This window comes from Centroberyx gerrardi, chromosome 18 (assembly GCF_048128805.1).
Source record: "Centroberyx gerrardi isolate f3 chromosome 18, fCenGer3.hap1.cur.20231027, whole genome shotgun sequence".
NCBI lineage: Eukaryota > Metazoa > Chordata > Actinopteri > Beryciformes > Berycidae > Centroberyx > Centroberyx gerrardi.
In genome coordinates, this window is record NC_136014.1 from 9,531,547 (window position 1) to 9,550,469 (window position 18,923).

An 18,923-nucleotide genomic window follows, 5' to 3' on the forward strand; every position below is an offset into this window, starting at 1 on the left:
ATGTAATTGATCAGCAGGGGTTTGATAAACTACTTCCAGATCCCAAGGGTGCAGCAGTGTCTGAGCCGTATTCCTTTACCATCTCAGCGCAAGCCAGAGCTTTGTTGGCCTCTTAAAAGCACAAGTATCTTCTGTACCATACATCTCCTGCTGTGATATTTGTTATTCCCACTGAAAGACAAATCCCCCGTCCCCTCACAGAATAACATACTGTATTTATAATCTACTCTCGTTGACAGGCATTGCTTAGAACAGGGCTATTGCGTCAACTTGGCAAAACTGTGTTTAATGTTTGACCTTTTTTTTGTTTACGTTTCAAAGACATGTTGACCATGTAATTGCTGAACTATGTTTTGAACTTACATTCTGTAGGGAAAAAAAGTATGTCTCAGGCACCTATTTGACTTTAAAAGAAGCTTTTAAATGTCAATTGTGAAACAAAATGAAAACATGCTCTCTAGGTACTTCTTGTGACAATGTTTTTTATGTGCTTTTTGATTGCTGTATCTAGGGGGCAATTGCATTTTTGCTCATTACTGTTCTGTAAAAGGGATCAAATCCACAAACGAAACAGTGAAATTATGCTGGGTTTCATATATACTTTCTCCCTCTCAGGTGATTGCCTATCTGAAATATGGATCTGTGGGGTGCAAAGCCACTGGTGGCTTTTAACAAGCAATAAATACATATTGGGGTGACTTAAGGTAAAAATCTTTGTAGTTATTTCAACTTTATTTATTTTTTCTATATTTATGGTACAGGAATTTGACCTTTTTTAAGATGCTATAAATTAAAACTTGATTGCTCTGTGTTTGCATGGGTGGACACAGGCTGTCATATCTTGAAATGTAATGTCAGACTACACACTGTGAAAATGGCCTCAAAGAAGGAATTTATGGCACTCTCCCTTTAAGACGTGGCGCATGCGCAGGTCAATGAGAAAGTTAACTCCTGAACTTCGTAGTCAGAAAAAATTTCTGATTTAGAAAATAGTAGGAAAAAATCCTATTGTGCTGAAATGGCATTTCGCCGAAGAAACAAGAGTTATCCTTTCTTCAGCCAGGAGTTCTTAATTCAAAACCATGCCGACATCGTCTTTAGTTTGGTGATTTTCATTCTGATTGGACTGATGTTTGAGGTGAGATGAACTCAGATTCTCATTTTTTCCCTCGTCTCACTCAGCTGTTTTAAGTTGGCAAGTCTGCTGCAGATACTCAGATCTAGTTAGCTGACGTGAAATCTCTTATTCGTTCAAAATGATTTTGTCTTGCAGAAGTGTCGCTTGTTTGACTGCATCTGGGCTCTCTATCAGTGTAGTGAGTTCTGCGGATATGGTGGCTGCTTGATATCTTGCTGCAGTTTTACAAGTTTTGTGAACAATGAATGTTACTTTGTGTTCGCAGTCAAAGTAGCAACTTTTGTCTCATACTGAGCTAAAGCTGACAAGAGCAGGCTACAAAGTGCAGCAGTAGACTTTTTATTATCACGTTACATGTTGAGACTATTCGGCGTCTTTCTCTTCATATTTTAATCCCAAATGAGGTGTCTTTTAAAATTGGTTTTGTCAGATCAGCTGTTGTAACGGGACACTGGCAATTAGTATAAAGCTTGACAATTTGGTGAATTGGGCCACAAAACTAAACTGCCGTTAGCATGCTCGTTTCTACTCCAAACTTATACACTGATTATGTTTCCTTATCGACGACTTCACCCCATATTTTACCCCCAAAACTGTCGCCAGGAAAGACAGCCCGCTGCAACAATTTGATCCTCAGTTAACACAGCTGCGTCAAACTTTCACAGGTAGCCAGAATAAGACGAGAGGTAAGGAGTTTTTGCCTTCAAAATAAAAGTATCGCTATAACCCACAATTCATTACAATACGTGTACACCACTAAATGTTTTATTTTGAAAGGTATAATCGGAAGTAGAGTCTGTGTTTAGTCTCACTGTCTTGACACTGGTAGTTTACTGCCACGTCTCAATCTCTGAGCTGCTGCTGCTGTGGGCTAAAACTACTTTAGTCTGAGGGAATTTCACCACTGACACATGCTAATTGTATTATTTAGCTCTTAGATTATATAATAGTTGGACATAAATACACTAAAGTACATTGCCAGGCCGCGATTTGGTTATTTAGCAAAGTTTCAATCCGGAATCTCGGCTATGATTGCATAGCTGGCTGTATTTAAATTGGGAAGGGGATTTCCTTCAGTTTTCAGGTTTCGGAAAGAGAGAACAGCAGTGTAGTATCTGGTCTTGTGAACTCGGGACTTTGACGTTGACAAGGCACCTGTGGCCCCGGCGCGCAAGGAATGCTGGTGACTTGTTGCACTCCAGCAGTGGTTCCCAAACTGGGGTTCGGGGGCCACCGGGGGTCCTTGTGGGGTCCTACAGCGGGTCCCCCAGCAAAAAGAGGAAGATTTTGATCTGAGTGTTATTTCACACACTAGACGTTAGCACAATGACAGTGTACAAGGAGGACTGTTTTCTCATTGGTTTCACTCTAATGATTCTGTATCAAGCCATATCAAACAACAAACAGCTTCTCAGATGGGGTTCCATGGGACAAAATCTTATCCCATGGTGGTCAGTGGTCTAATGCAGATCTGTTTGTGGGTGTTTGACATGAAAAAGTTTAGGAACCTGTGCACCCGAGCTTCCAAGTGGAAGTAGCAGCGTCTCGGGTCAATGCAAGCCTTGTCATGCCGGCCAGGTTTTTCAACAGCTCAGCACCGTCACCTTTAGGAATTCACCTCCCAGCGTCCAATTACAATGCCAGAGGGGAGGATTGTGTGATGATATAAATTCTGAAATGTTTGGATTCTCCCAACCCCTCCCCCCACCCCCGCCCCACCCTCTTCCCCCTCCACACACGCACACCTGCATGAATGCGAGGCCTCTCGAAGTTGGCTTCAAGACGGCTTCATTTAAATATTTTGCTAATTACCATCTCATGTAATTTCCAGGCAACAGCCAAGACGGCCATACTGTTCATTCAGCCTCAGTACAATGTCAGCACACTATCACCAGGTATGCAGTGCAGTTCATACATTGTTCAACAGCAGACACAGCATGTTGTAATGAACAAGGCCAACATGGCTGTTCAGTTGTTCAAAGTGGATAGGCGCCACACACTCTCCATTAAAATGACAGCTTATTGCAAAAGTTACAAATGTAATGAAGGAATCCAGTGCCAAAATGTTGCTCTTAACTTTTTAAACTAATAAATAGATTTTAATACACAGTGGTTGGCCTGCCTATCCATTTTGCACTTAAAACATGTCACAGTTGCACTTCTGCAGCTATTTTAAGAGTGTGATTTTTCTTGCATATGTCATCATTATATTACTGCTGTTTGATTCTGATTGCAAACACAATTTCCATTACTTCAGGATACATACCACACCTCTGAGTGCAAACACACTGTGTGCATTTAACAAACACTGTAATTTGTCCCTTCCTCTGTTTGTTTAGAGGGAGAGGTGACGCTGTACCAGTACGGATGGAAGGACTGCGCAACCATCCTCTTCTACTTCTTCATCACCATCATCCTCCATGCGGTAGTGCAGGAGTATGTCCTGGATGTGAGTAGCCTGTCACTGGAGCAACAATGCATCATGGGTAGGGCTGGACATCCAGGTCAGGAGATTCAAGAGAAGAGCGTGGCAGATGTTATTGTGGCAGTACTACCAGAGAGAGGGCGTTCTTTACGGTGATTATGGGTCTGAAAGTGATGCGGCTAAGTACCCAGGGGTGTATAATATCCTCTGGCATACTATAGCTTTTATGCAACACATGTACTGTCTGAAGAGTCTTCTCCAAAGTTGTTATAAAGCAGGAGAAAGCAAGAAATGTTGCTAAATAGCTCCCTTCAGTCACAAAGCAACCAATAGCTTTGCTTCGTGGGAGTTATCAGCGAGGTTGGAATCAGATTGCTTGGCTGAAACCTGCCATTGTGTCATTGAACAATAATAGGTGTGTTTACATGCACACTGATATCCCATTCATATTTGGGGAAACTCAAGAAGTCGATTTTCATCTTGGGTAAACATCTTGCTGTGTTTGCCATAATTCAGATACACTGTTTTTGCAGCGATGAGGAACCTGAATGATAGCTGAGGAATACTAATAGCCTGGATACTTTAGATGCTTTAGCCAGTTTACTGTTTCCACATTGGTGGATACTGTAACATTGGGATATTCTGTTTATATACAGGAATATGAAGATGCATATAAACAGCTTATCCTGAATAAGACTTAACCAGGATATGCACTACTATCCCTAATAGTGTGTGTATCTAAATGCACTTTGTGATACTGAAAAGGACTTTTTCACCAGGATACTTCAAAACCCACTGAATAAAAAAAGAAATAGGAGCACTCTGCTGCCTGTTTTAGAGACTTAAATGGACCAAAAAAACAGGCTGACATTTCTCAGACCTTCTCTAATGCTCTTAGGATAGATAGAGCTGTGGAGAAAGGAAGAGGGAGTCGCATTTGCGCCCCTCGAAAGTATGAGGCCTTGAGCAATTGTTTAGAAATAGGCCAGCGATGAGGAATGAGATTTTATTTTGGCACCGCCGTCACGCTTTCCAAAAGGGTTACGTCTTGAATGGAAGACTTTTGTCAGACGTGCGTTTGGAGCAGCCATAAATAGCCGTCGTCGCCTTTTGTCGGCCCAGGTATTCCTATCACCCTGCACTTCCTTGTGCATGATAATGACGGGGGTTTTTTATGTAACCAGGCGCTGTCACTTGCCGTAACAGGAGCTTGATCTTGTTCTATTGTCATCAGACGTGCCACCCGCGACGCCTGGATCCCACTCCGTTCACATGATCTGTCGTATTGTCCCCCCCCCACCCCCTCTTGCAGAAAGTGAACCGGCGTCTCCATCTCTCCAAGAGCAAGAATAACAAGTTCAATGAGTCGGGCCAACTGTGCGTGTTTCACTTGGTGTCGAGCGTGTGGAGCCTCTACATCCTCATAACAGTGAGACTGATTATTTACACTTAAGTCAAAGAAATGTACTACTCCCCACTGGAGGCAATATCACACACACTCTTAACTTACACACACACACAAATGAAAGACAGTTGAAGCATTTTTCTGAAGGATTCTTCTCTGTAATTCCTTCACACAGGAGGGATACCTCCTGCATCCCAGCAGCCTTTGGGAGAACTATCCCCATGTACACCTCAGGTATGACTGATGATATGGAAATATGATCTAGTACAGTTATTTCATCATGGAATATTTGGATAATAAAATCAGTACATAGTTTTAGGGCTGGGCAATATGCCAAAAAAATACAATATTGCACTTTTTTTTGTAGATTTTGCATGGTATATTCAGTGGTTCTTAGTTTTTCCCAATGCAAACTGTATTTTATGAACAATACTTTTTTTTGTAAAGTACTTTTTGATGCCACCTAGTGAGTTCACATGTGTTTCTTCCCCATTCAGATTGTTTACTCATTATACTGCAGTAAAAAAATATTAAAAACTGCAAACCGCATCCAGAGAAAAAAAGTAATAGTTGATATAATATGATTTTCAGACTTAAAGCAATTGAAATAATTGATGACCTTATTGTAAATACACATACTTTTGTGTGGACCCATACTGGTAGACCTTAAAATGCAATACAGTTTCCCAGCTGTACACAGTTTCTGCCTTCTAGCTTATCAACCTTTCCTTACGTGTGTGCAGTGACTGTTTCAGTAACCCCCCCTCCCCCCTTCCTCTTTGGTCCAGGTTTCAGGTGAAGTTCTTCTACCTCACTCAGCTGGCCTACTGGCTCCATGCCTTGCCAGAGCTCTACTTCCAGAAAGTACGCAAGGTCAGTAGGGAGGCCATGGGAACTGGAGGAGTTCTGGAGCGCGGCTAGATAAGCTGTGTGTGTGTTTTTGTGTGTGTGTGTGTGTGTGTGTGAGACAGTGAGCGAGAGAGAAAAAAAAAACAGATCCAGGATGTATCCCAAGAAAATACCTATGCAAATAAAGGCTGTTTGTCTTCCAGGAGGAGATTCCTCGTCAGCTCCAGTACATCTGCCTGTACCTGCTGCACATCTCCGCAGCCTATTTGTTAAAGTAAGCATCCGGCTGAGCGGCTCTTTGAAAGACGCAGAGTTCCTGGAAAACATGGACATTCAAAGACTAGTCCATGGAAAATGAGGAAATAATAATAATAGAAAACACACAAGTTTGAACCATGAAAGACATTTATCTTTAGCAGCAGAACTATATTTTGTTCCACTGCATTACTAGACCATAGAGGCTCCACTTTACTTTGTATCTGTGATGTTCTGGAAATTATTTCACAATAAGATTAACATTAGATATGGTGACATATTAGAGCATATATCTATTTATTTTAGTATTGATACAAACAGGGAATCAAGATACTTCTGGGGTACAGCTGCTTCATTAGCGACAGCCTGTCTAAATAATAGTAATGATTGGATGATTTGCAAAATAGATGATTAGATTTGGTTTAAGTACATGGTATGCATGGAAACCTACCACCAGTGTGTTATTTCCTTTTTCCACCTGATCCCTCTGCTCTCCGCCTCCGCCATCAACCCCTCTGACCCACCACCTCTCTCTCTCCTCTCCTCTCCTCTCCTCTCCGCTGTAGTTTGAGCCGTGTGGGACTGGTGCTCCTCTTCCTCCAGTACGTGTCGGAGCTGGGCTTCCACATCGCCAGGCTCTTCTACTTCACTGACGAGAACCACCAGAAAATGTGCGTTTCTCGCCATTTTCATGCTAAGTTTTAACGGTTAAAAAATTAACAAGCCAATGTCTCCCACACAGTAAGTTTGACTGACGTGACATGCAGTGGTGCACATATTACAAATTTGCCTCTAGGACCATCAGTGTATGCCATATTGGATTTTCCATTATTTAGAATTTCTTGGACAAGCGTTTTTTCCCTTAAGGCTTTTTCACTTTTTGACCTATTGACACCAAACTTGTTATTTATCCTAAGGAGAATGAGATACACTTGTAGTACATATACAATATATTGTATACTATACTATACAACTGGGGGGTATTGCTGCTTGATTACTATATGGATCAGTTGCGGGTCACGACATGTTTATTGTTGCCTTGTTAATGTACTTAATACATATTTTTTCCTTAACACTTCATCCTTTGAATCAAAGTTACCCTTACATTGACTTTGTAGTGACATTCATTTGATCTAAAGAGTTAGTTTTTGATATATTCTCATTAAATAATTTACTAGAAATAGACTTTTAAACATGAATATTTCAAAAATCTCTCGTTTTTGACCTCTGTCTTTGCACCCCTGGGAGTAACTGCGTCATTTATGGATGACGACATGTTTATTGTCGCCTTGTTTGGTTTATTTTGCCGGTTGGTTCTTATGGTGACCATTGGCTGGAGTTCACAGTGTACCCGCTTTCCTACTGACCACTGCTTCACTGTGTGCCATGGCTCAGGTTTAACCTGTGGGCGGTCAGCTTTGTGTTTACACGGATGGTGACTCTGACCCTGATGTTCCTCGCTGTGGGGTTTGGTTTGGCCCGTGCTGAGAACCAGGGGCTGGACTGGGAGATGGGCAACTTCAACACTGTACTGATAAGGTAAGGGCTAAACTGGTGAACACAGGGAAGGAAGAAAATGACCAATATTTGACATGTTTAGACAATGATTTCTTTTGTGGTACTGTTAGTACTCTTTGATTTTGTTCAGAATTGTTCTTTTTTTCCCCTCAAAGGACTAGTGTACACTAAATGGGGGGAAAATAGCCACAAGTGTTTGTGTTTTCTCATGTTTTTTGCACTGATCTTCTCAGTAACAGAAGATATCGAACAAATGCTGCTTTTGATATATCTTCGGAAAGCCAATATTGTTGCATCAATTTATTAGTCAGCCCCTACTCCACGCTCACACACCAGGGCAGGAAAGTAAAATTTTTTGTCAACTTTGGCAGGTCCGTTTTAAAATAAATCCACCAGCCAATTTCAATAATATTACCTGCCAACTAGAAGCTAAGAACAGAAGAGAACATCCAAATTATGGTTGGTTATCTGCCGAAGCGGATATTGCTGCAATAAAGAACGTCCTTTCAGGTGTCATTGCTAAAATAGCTTCTCCCACAGTTCCTCTACCCGTGATTTTCCACCCTGACACACACACACAAAAACACACTAACCCTTCCACCTTGGGTCCCTGTAGGATGACTGTTCTGCTGCTGGTATGTTTGACCCAGTCCTGGCTGCTCTGGAAGTTTATCCGCTTCCAGCTGAGGCGCTGGAGGGAGTTCAGACACGAACAGGCTGCTCGCAAGAAGGCTGCCGCCAAGCAACCCCTACGGCCGCTGAAGAGAGACTCGCGTGAGTACAGACACCCACTCACACCCGTTTCATAATACATGTCATTTATGATTTATGACTATTTAAAAACACAAATCTGTGTAAGGCCTGACATTTGATGGTAAAAAACATGCTACTGAAATTGCCATCTGCTATTAGCTGATCTTTGGTGCCAATTACCGTCTCTAGAGTACAATAGGTACAGATTTGGGTTTGGGGTTTAGTAACTCTTTAATAGTTACAGATCAATCAGGCAGCAACTGTTGCAAATTGTTGGCAATCTAAAGTCGTGACAATCAGAATTTTTCAGGATTTCTTGCTTTTTGAACAAAACTTTTGGATTCATTCCTATTGGAGTGTTCTTGTTTTCCTAGTTTTCTCCCATCATCCTCTGCTGTTTTGTTTTGTTCCAATCACACTGATTTATATTATGTACTGCACAAGTCCTGACTTCTGACTTCTGTCTCTCCCTGCTAGTTGGCCACCATGAAAACGGCGTTCTTAAAGCTGAGAACGGAGCCTCTCCTCGGACCAAAAAGCTCAAAGCCCCCTAAGCCCTGACCCGTAACGGCTAGTCTGAACAGCGGCCTTAGCCCCGGCTAAGGCTTCTCATCAGCACAGCGGGGAAACCGGTGGCCACTGGCCATCAGCCTCCTGGTGAGTATGTCCGGAGGTGTCACAGGGACTCAGTCGCTACAGACACAGGCTTGAATGCTGGAAAATGAAATCCAAGGAAATCCCTCGAGCCCGACAGACATTTACTCTTCTCATATCAGTATTTTTTTTGTTTTTTTTATACACCCACGCCGCCTGCTATCCCACCCTATGGAGCGCCATTGTATACCGAATGATTAAAATGTAAAAGTGAACACAGTATGCGGCACACACTCCGTATACTGTGCGTGTCAATATTGAATGTGTCAATGCCTATCCTCATACATAAGTACTGTACTGGTTGTAGTGTCTGATGCTGCCGCTGTTTTGAGCTCTTGTCATAGAGCCGGCTTTGCTTGTTTTCTAGTCTGGTCCATTGGTGCAGAAAAATGTTACTGATGCTATGGTAGCCAGTAAGAGGCTTACTGTAGCCTGGCCTTGACATTATCCATTACCTAGTCAGGGAAGGGTAGTGTGGTGAACAGATGCGTCTTTGATATTTGGCCGACCAAAGGGGCGGCCACCTCGGCTCCCCCCGCTGGTTCATGTCAGTCTAAAAGCCTGCACTTCTCACTGGTCGCTTACAGATAAGAATCATGTATGTATGTTGGATATTATCGCATGCCATTCCATGTTTTGTTTTTTTTGATGAAGATGTGTTTATTACTTTATTAAATGATGCATTTTTCTGAAATAAGGCGTGGACTCTTTCATCTGTTATTGTGAATGACATTGATGGGTGCAGTTTCTCTATTTTCTTATTCAACACTAGACACAACATCTGTCAATAAAAAAGGCATTATTATGGCAAAAATGAGCCTTCATAGTCTATGTTGCACCTATAGAGGAAAAATACTGTATAGTAAGAGTCAATGTCAACACAGCCAATGAGAAATGAAGACAAACACAAGCACAAATAATTTTCAATAATCTGGTCAGGCCCGTTCCAGCCCAGTTTCTTTTCCGGCTATAAATAAATCTTGCATTTTCAGCGTGCTTTCATAATGGGGGGAAAAGGTAATTCGAGGTCAATCACACCAACAGCAAATTCTGATTGTATTTCATACATTGTCCAGAAGGTGGCAGAACAAAGCACACAAATCACTTCATCTGCAACAGGTCCAGTGTTGGGGAATTTATTATGATAAGAAACGTATGTACTGAATAGGTTTTCATTCATTAGCAGAGGATAAAAGTCACATTTGTTGCAGAGGGAATAACACTAGAGGGCAATAAGAATCCAGCCTTTCCTTCACATCATGAAGAGGGCTCCACTGCTTCATTATCACCTGATGAAGAAAGAAGAAGAAAGGGCATAAGTGGCAGGTATAAACTGTTATCACCCATGAGAAGAGTTTTTTTTTTTTTTTTTTTAAGTGACACCTACTGAATCAAAATTACTGACAGACAATACTAGAACAAAGCATGTTTTGCTGATTGGCTTGGATTGTACCATTTCGGTCAAATGGCTGGTTATTTGCTGTCCCTTGGTGTGGATCTATGCCCAGCTTCTGGCGCACAGACTCCAGAGTCTGAGAGGGGATCTGGTCTGAGATGGACTCCAGGTACTTCAGCACATAGTGGTCAGCATCGGTCAGCACAAAGCGGTGGCTGAAAACTAAAGGAGGGGAAGATGGGTTAAACTGGAAACTTTTTGTGATTCTCTACTGATCCCCTATGGGCGAATTCTATGGAGCACATATTCCTGTGGGAAACCCAGGCACTATAACACACTAGACTCTCACCCTCCACAGTGGCTCCAATAGCGAAGTCAGCGGGTGAGTAGAACTCAGGATGTTCCACAGTAGAGCCCGGCTTGGGGATGCGTGTCTTTTCCAGGAACTTGCCACCGAGGATCCCAGAGTTACGGGTGGGCTTTTCAAAAATACTGATCATGTCGTCGGACAGGAAGTAGGAGAGCATGAAACGGCGGCCCTCGTCCTGGGGATTCTGGGAGTCCTGGGATATCAGCAAGAGGGGACAGGTTTAAGCAAGGTGGGGAGTTAGCAGTGGCCACAAGCCAAATGCTTGTAAATATCTGTGGCTCTTCTATTCTGAAACTTATAATTGACTGGTACAACTCAGTGATTCAAATAGACAGCTGAAACACATGTTGTCTCACCAGCTTGGCAGCGTAGCGCAACACTTTCTGGTCATTCTCCAGCATCTTGATCATGTTCTTCTTGGGAGGCTCAGGGACTAGAGACAAGCAGTTTTGGAGAGAGTCTTCCAGAGAACCGAAACCATTGTAGGGAGGAACCTCCTGTACGGATGGAGTCCATGGAGAGGAGAAGGTAATGGAGATGATGGCAAGGAAGAAAAGGAGAGGATTAGTTATCACACCACAAAGCCACATACCCTCAGATAATACAGATTATAATAGCCCTCTAAGGCAGTGGCTGTCAGTAGATTTTTCCATTAGGAAATTTGAACTCATCTGTGCCTAAAGTCCAAAACATTTAGTCTTGTGTTCTTCTCAGAAAAAGAAAAAATGGGTACAATGTTTTTTTCTGAGGGTGTAGTTCATGTTTTCTCACCTTCTTCCGGTCCCGAAACGTGTCAGCCTTCTTTGGCCCCTCCCTGGGCTTCATCTCCACCTCTGGGTGGTTCTTCTGGAAGTAGCTTTTGGTGAAGCCATCGCAGTCATACAGCAGGAAGCGACGGCCCATCAGCTTCACCGCCTCGCCCACCTGGAAGTCCTTGGGGGAATAATATTCATCCACTTCCTGCGACGAGACCTCCAGCACGCAGCTAGGGAAGGGCCCTGCAGAGAGGGGACAAAGGGAACCACTGAGTCTATTATACTGTTATGACAGCAGCTGTTTCAAGAAGAAGTGCCGTCTCATCCTGATGTCATATTTTTAAGACACAAAGTAGGATGGATGGCACCATAAGATCATTGTATAGAGCTGAAAGTAGGAGGTAAAAATTGCCCATATATCATAATACAAATATCCAAATAAGAACTACTCTATAAACTGCAACACTACTGCAATTTTACATTACTGGATGTGTAAAGGCAAGTAATGAAGCATCCATCACACTATACTTCCACTTTATCCAGGTTTTACTAAATTGCACTGTATTTGACTGCATTGACAGTAAATATAGTTAAAAGTGACGCAGTGTTGTGTCTCACCGGAGGCCTGCTTGATTTTCTTGGGCAGCCTCTGTCTGCGCATCAGGACAGGGAAGGGGTCTCGGCCGCTGTTGGCTTCATGGACCTCTCTGATCTCCACCGTGTCGTCCACCAGGTAATACTGGATGGTTACAGGCCTGGTGTCCCCGTACAGAGAGTCAGCGTTGTCCCACAGCGCAAAGAAACGCAGCACCTAATGGAGAAGGGGGTTAAATATGACTGGTATGCCAGTTTTCTCAAGGTAGAAACCCTGATCGAGAATTGAGCAGGGTCAAGGCTATAAAATGATAACTTTGTATCTTCAAAAACTTTTCAGGAGTTTAGAACAACAGCCTTATTTTTAGGTTGACCACCATGCATTTTTGAGATTTTATCATGGTTTTTGAAAGGGTTTCAAGGGCCTTAGGGTCATGAAATTGGCTCTACCTATAAAGGACAAAAGCTTCAGTTCAAGTAGAAACATAAAAATCACCAAAATTGGAGTTACAAGATTTTTCCACAACAGTAGCAATATAACAGCTATCCAGTTAGGTTATGATGTTGCTGCCATAGGTACACAATTGCCATCTGGGTACTTGCAGGGTAAAATTCAAAAAGTGGCCGCAATGTTACCGGTCTCTCTTAATTCTTATTAGCATTACAAAGCTATTTTATTCTTAGCATTGCAGACTGTTAACAGTGGAGACAACCACATTTTCAAAAGCCGACAACTAGCATCACAACAGTTATACCAATCAGAAAAATCTACATTAATCTATATATGTTTGGATAGGAGACGATTGTGTACCCCTGCGTCTCTATCTATCCAGACTAGGGTTCATAATGGCTACCTAGTTAGTTTGGAATTGAGGGAATTTCCTTTACCTTGCGGTCCATGGTGAGGAACTGGTGTAGGTCATCGAAGTCAGTGGGCGTGATGTAGGACGGCTGAGGTTTGTTGCGATGTGTGATGTAAGGGTCCACAGCCATTGGCTCCGGTTCATTAACAATCATGCCTTCACTTTCCATGAAGTCCTGTATACGGTGAAAGAAAGAGAGAGACAGACAGAGAGTTTCATGTTTACAACATCAACATCAAAGGTCAATAAGAACAGCTGACCTCCAACTCACAAGTGCATATCCAAATAACTGAAAGAGACAAGGATAACAAAAGGAGCCAGACACAGAGAGAGAGAGAGTGTTTACCTGTGTGTATGTGTCGCAGTGTGTGAGGCGGTACTTGACCCCGTACACCTCCAGGTCCATGCCCAGGTTGAGGTCTTTCCAGTGGAAGTGCTCCCCGCGCTCGTTCTTGGGCAGACGCTGGCGTTTGATCAGCGTGCCCTGCGGTATCCCAGAGTTCTCCACCACGGGCTCGATGACGCACATGCTGTCATCCTCCAGGAAGTAGTGAACGACCACGGGACGCACGCGGTACTCCTCGTCGGGGGAATACAGGATGTCCTCTTTGAAGTACGCATAGAAACGCAGCACCTACAAGACCGGAGAGTGGTAGAAAGGATAGACAAAACACGGACGGATGCATCTTTGGAAATAGTAAAGAAATAGGATTAATAAGTGCATTTCTAGGTTTGGTATATACCTTCTTGTCATAGGCCACATGAGCAGGGATGAGGTCTAGGGCTTTGCTGTGGCCGGAGGAGGCATAGGTGACGTGTGCTGTCTGAGTGGACAAGTCACTGATCTCCTGCTGGGTCAGCTGCTCTGACAGGAGAGGAGTCTGTCCGATGCCCACAGTGGGCCGACGGGGCAGAGCGTAGCCATTCCTATAGGCCAGTGTCTGGGGCCGATGGAAGGCTGACTTCTGTACAGAAACATCAAACATCATTGAGGAGGGAATAAACAAAATGCATGCTTACTAGTATGTTAAAATGAAATGATATGACAAGAAGCTCTGCTCATCATTTGCAACACTATTACTACTGATAGATGATAGATATGTTTATGATAGATATGTTTCAAAATAAACAAAAAATGGCCCAAAAATGTCTTTGTAAGTGTAGATTACATTCATTCAAAATATAGTATTTTGGACATTAGAAACACATCTTCTATGTGCTGTTGACAACATACTGTATATTTGCAAGAATATCCAAATATATTTTGGCCAGGAAAATGTATGTCAAATGCATGTCATCTACTACAAATACATTTATGTGGTCAAACATATCTCTAAACATGTTTTTTTCTCTTTGTGTATTGGGTTATCTTATCAGATCAGATTGCCACGTTTAATAATTAATTGACGCCTATACACAAATCCCAATACATTTGACGTTTTTATACTGTAGGCCACGTTAATAAGTTACTCTGATATTCTGTCTCTGTTACAACAGTTAGTTAATTAACATAAAGATTAATGAGTTGCCACTATGATTTACTATAATACTGTAGTAAGTAGATCATGGTGAACACCGACAGGGCATTGACAAATTTGTGACCCAATTAACGTTAAGCCACATTAAGCAGGAATGGACACAGTCAAGATAACAGAATGAGAATGCAACTAACAACTAACGTCCTAGCTAGTTAACGTAACTAACTTCGACTTAACGTTAGCTAACGGTCAGCTAAAGTTAGTCCACGGTAGAACTTCAGAAGACATTCACAGAGTTTAACGTTACATTCTTACCGTTACATCTCGGAAAGTGTATCCAGGTAAAAATGGCAAACCATGGCCAGTATTTATGGACATTGTTAGTCTTGTAGTATTTATTTCCAGTCTTCAGAAGATATTAAATAGGACTCTCTACTGCATTTTGTAGACGGTCTAGCTCGCTAGCCACAGGCTACCAGTGGTTAGTTTGTGGTATCCATGGAAACTAGAATGGCAACAATTTCCTTAGAAAAAGCAAACAAATAGGCCAATTACTATAAAGTAGCCTAGGTGAAATTCAGAATGAAGAAATCAGGAAATAAAGTAACTATCTGGATTAGAAATACAAGATGTATTGAACTCTTTAACACTGACTATTAAAAATATATATTACATTTGTTTATCCAATACAATAAATTCCTCGCCTAAATAAATCAGCACCTCTGGCGAACAGCTTACTAATTAACAAAACAAAGACTCATGCCTGCAATTTATCTGGCATGGCTTCCAATAATTTTGCTATGATTAGGTAATTTTTATTCATTTCAGATCATGTAATTTATACAAAGTGAAGTACCCAATTTTTACCACCAGAGGGCGAGCAATGCTTATATTTTCCCTAAAGCAAAATCACTAGGCTGTAATATCCCTATAGGACTTATAGGGTGTCTGTGGTGCTCATAGGTGAGTTTATAAAGACTTCATTGTACTCTCTGGTATGTTTTTCTTTTTCATTTCATGTGGTATCACTATAATATTTCTATTATATTCCTACTGTGATATTTGTATAATATCCTAAAATTAATTATGGGAACCACAGTTCCTTTTCTTGAGGGCTAACACAAGCATCATGCATATTTGAGGAAACAATAAATGAAAACTTTCTTTTCAAAAGGAAATGCAAAAGATTAAGTAGACATCTTATTTTTCAACACAGTTTATTCCAAGCACAGGAGTCATATTTTGGTCTCACTTTACCAGCTATTGGCACATTTTAGTCCCATTCAAATTGAAACACAAAAACTGTCTTAGTAAAAACCATACAAAGTGGCAGTCTTAATGTGGATGACCCTAATATGTCCTGTGTACTCTCAATTCAACTCTCTCAAGTCAGGAAAATACCAAGCTTTTTATGAAAACTAGAATTTTTCTATAGTTGAATCCAGTGCAACGCAAACAGAACTGGATTGACAATAGCTTATATTATTCAATTGGCAACATGATTTAAGAGACTCAGGTTGCATGTCCACTGGGAACCTCTTTTCACAGCACTGGCTCCTTCTACAGATGCTAGTGCTGAACAGATGCTTATGGGAAGTGCTGGTCATCAGCACTTCCCATAAGCATCTGTTCAGCACTAGCATCTTTAAAAGAGGGGATCAGTGGACACAGGAACTATGGTTGTAGTTCCCTACGGTTGAAGTCCCATGGTTTTCTATGAGGGAACCATAACTAGTATCGAGGATCACAGTAATCCTTTGTAGCTGATACAAAACTGGCATGATCTGATTATGTACATTATCCATCTGGTGAGATAGCAAGTGCAATGTTTGACAGAGACATTCACCATTTCCATTCAGAGTGTACATATGCCCATTTAACAAAGCAACAATAATAGAGAAAGGGAATACACAGAAAGATCAGATCAGCTTGGGATCGATGGATCATCTGACCAGTTAGTAAGCGATAAACCAACTGCATTCTTGACGCCAATGACTTCTTGATAGCTAGGCAAGGCACTGCACTTTGAATGAAACATATCAAAAATAAGGTTCAAATCACTAAACCTCTTTGAGGCTCTCGACATGATATCTCTAATTCTTTTTCTGTTTTCAATGCTGACACAGCTGTTGACATGGACTGATCCCCTTCTTAGGAAGCAAATACATCAACCAGACACAGAAACACTAGGATTGCATCCCTGAGGTGCCAGACAACCTTCGCCAAGTATAAAAATATCTCATAATAAACCATAATTGAGAACAAAAAATACACAACAACAATAAACTATTAAATATTATAAAATAGATTTCATAAGGGCTGAGATGAATTCCCAAAAACAACATCTTTTGGTTTTTTTATAAAGTTCAAAAGGCAGCATTGGTTATTGACCGTGGAAAGATTGTCTAACATTGTTCTTCTTCTCTTGTCCCACCGTCCAGATTCTCTTTGAAACTCCCCGCTTGAATACTGGAGGGTACTGAGCGTAAAGCAAGCTGCAAGTGTCATCGTCTTTCAGGTATGAGGCATTGGTCCTTCAGTCGCCATGTAGTCCTGTGTGTGTCTAAGGCAGCTATCCCATAGATCCCCGCTTCAATAAGGGCCTGCGGTGAGGTCACAGGCGAGGCAGTGCAGCAGACGGCCTTTCACCTCTAGCTTCCACCAATAAGAGCCAGGTTTCTGGCCGAGCTTACCATGCAGAGTGGGAGCTTAATTCTCTTACTGAGTGGGGTCTAGCTTATAGCACCCACAGGGAGAGGCATATCCTCCCATATCTGCCACATCTCCCAGTGTGGGTGCAAATCTGTTGCACACTTGCTTAGAAAGATTCAAAGGGGACTAGTCTCTTGCCCCTTCCAGCCCAAGTGCGTCCTTTTATATTTAGCTCAAGTCAAGTCCGATCAGCAGCTGCCCCCCTCCCCAAACAGGCGGTCCTCAGTAATACCGGTTGAGGCTGCGCGTCCCGGGGATGTCGGGCTGCCCGTTCATCCAGATCTCCCGGATGATGCGCTCCCTCTCCTCGAGCCGCTGCGCCCTCTCCAGCTCCTCGGCCGACGTGAACACGTTCATGTTCAGCGTGCGCTCGAAGCGCCGGTGCCGCCGCGCCGACAGGTCCGAGGTGGTGTCCCAGTCCGAGTCCGAGTCGCTGGAGTCGGAGGACGAGTCGGCGGGGCGCGCCCGCTTCTTGGCGGCGGGCCGCCGGCGGGGCTGGCAGTCGGTGCGGCAGGAGATCTGCACCACCAGGGCGAAGAGGGTGAGGAAGAGGCCCAGGCACACGCCGCAGACGAAGAAGAGCGCCGCCCGCTCTGGGTGGTCTAGTGTGGGAGAGAGTGACAGATAGATACAGAGAGAGAGGGAGAGAGAGAGTTATATTTAGTTGATCTCTTACAGAACACATGTCAAATGCTTAATCAAATCCGTCTGACTTGTGTCGGGTCTCCCCCTTTTAAAGTCTTTGGAGCGAAAACTCATTTTCCTCCGACCTGTTCTGCCGGCTCTGTTATAAAACGTTTCACTAGACTGTCAGGCACACTGGCTGCAGAGTTACAGCTCATATATATGTGCTTGTGTTCAGGTCACACCATCTGACAACCGGACAGTGATGAAGTGGTAAATGAAGAGTTAAGTATATAAACAAAAAAATATATTTTTTAGAATAGCTTCAGTCTAAGTTTTACTTTCTTGAAAAGTCATGTCATTTAGATTCCATAAATGCATATCATTAAATTGTATGGCAGCCAAAAAAGGTGGGTAAACATTTTCAGAAGTAAAAAGCTGTGTCCCTACATCCCTAGCCCTTAGCCTATGTACAGAATGTGGAGTGTGTGTTTATTTGACTGTATGCTCTGTGTGTTTCACCATGCATAAAGTGTTTATTTGGATGACAGAGTGGGAGGTAATATAACAGGAAAGACCCCAACTTCCCCTGGTGTGTTTTAGCAGCTGGCTGGAGCAGGTGACTGACAGTGTGTGTGTGTATGTGTGCGTGAGTGTGTGTGAGTGTGTGTAGTCAGGTATCTCTGCTTAACATCTACATTCCTCTAGCCCACATTTACCCACCTCTCAGTCCCAGGAAAAGGGAAACAGGGGATTTTACCCACAGTACAACAGTACAGCGTACCACCCACATGCACCACACATGAAACCGTACGCTCAAATACCAATGTCACTCACATCACTTGCCTAGAATCAACATTGTGTTGATACTACTAAGATCCAACACCTACTAATCCACCAACCATTTGGTGGTGGTACTTTACTCAGACTCAAAGTTATTGAGCAAGCACTAGCTTGCTTTTTATATTTTTGGTACTTGGACTACTTTTTGCTCTTTTTTGGCAAAACTTTGCATCACATTTTATGTTTTAGGTTGTATTTAATCGCACCATAAAAAAAGAACAATAAAGACAAACCAAAGAAAAAAACAAAGGGCATGTACCGGAGAGGTTTGAAACCCAAGTGGGCTTATAA

The 18,923-nt window shown here is 42.5% G+C and overlaps 3 protein-coding genes across 4 annotated transcripts in view; 1 reads left to right on the plus strand and 2 right to left on the minus strand.

Annotated features, from left to right (window-relative positions):
* Window positions 1-958: 958 nt before the first annotated feature.
* tram2 (translocation associated membrane protein 2) lies at window positions 959-9,673 on the plus strand. Its single transcript, XM_071920367.1, has 11 exons — window positions 959-1,138; window positions 2,970-3,033; window positions 3,478-3,587; window positions 4,876-4,992; window positions 5,144-5,202; window positions 5,757-5,841; window positions 6,021-6,091; window positions 6,639-6,743; window positions 7,468-7,611; window positions 8,207-8,364; window positions 8,821-9,673. The coding sequence occupies exons 1-11, from the start codon at window positions 1,019-1,021 to the stop codon at window positions 8,895-8,897; spliced, it is 1,110 nt and encodes a 369-aa protein (XP_071776468.1). The 5' UTR covers window positions 959-1,018; the 3' UTR covers window positions 8,898-9,673.
* Window positions 9,674-10,164: 491 nt separating this feature from the next.
* On the minus strand, window positions 10,165-14,831 carry efhc1 (EF-hand domain (C-terminal) containing 1). The gene is made up of 10 exons (XM_071921090.2): window positions 14,769-14,831; window positions 13,719-13,940; window positions 13,322-13,609; window positions 13,001-13,150; window positions 12,137-12,329; window positions 11,535-11,761; window positions 11,120-11,260; window positions 10,743-10,956; window positions 10,451-10,615; window positions 10,165-10,286 (listed from the first exon to the last, which is right to left on the minus strand). Exons 1-10 carry the CDS (start codon window positions 14,829-14,831, stop codon window positions 10,255-10,257), a joined length of 1,695 nt encoding a protein of 564 aa, XP_071777191.1. The 3' UTR covers window positions 10,165-10,254.
* An 839-nt stretch (window positions 14,832-15,670) lies between these two features.
* The window catches only part of eva1aa (eva-1 homolog A, regulator of programmed cell death a), a 68,897-nt gene continuing 65,644 nt past the window's right edge, over window positions 15,671-18,923 (minus strand). For both annotated transcript variants that reach the window (XM_071920669.2, XM_078289808.1), the window contains one exon: window positions 15,671-17,767. In XM_071920669.2, coding sequence (XP_071776770.1) covers window positions 17,388-17,767 — 380 coding nt within the window. In that variant the 3' untranslated portion in view covers window positions 15,671-17,387. The remainder of the gene's footprint in view (window positions 17,768-18,923) is intronic.

Bases quoted from the DNA above. Each gene is read 5' to 3' on its own strand.
- efhc1 (XM_071921090.2), bottom strand. From the start codon at position 14,831: ATGTCCATAAATACTGGCCATGGTTTGCCATTTTTACCTGGATACACT. The intron at 10,957-11,119 runs GTGAGACAACAT...CTGATATCCCAG, and splicing joins TGCGCTACGCTGCCAAGCTG to GACTCCCAGAATCCCCAGGA. The intron at 10,287-10,450 runs GTACAATCCAAG...TTTCTTCATCAG, and splicing joins CCAGCCATTTGACCGAAATG to GTGATAATGAAGCAGTGGAG.
- tram2 (XM_071920367.1), top strand. From the start codon at position 1,019: ATGGCATTTCGCCGAAGAAACAAGAGTTATCCTTTCTTCAGCCAGGAG. The intron at 3,034-3,477 runs GTATGCAGTGCA...CTGTTTGTTTAG, and splicing joins TGTCAGCACACTATCACCAG to AGGGAGAGGTGACGCTGTAC. The intron at 6,092-6,638 runs GTAAGCATCCGG...TCTCCGCTGTAG, and splicing joins TCCGCAGCCTATTTGTTAAA to TTTGAGCCGTGTGGGACTGG.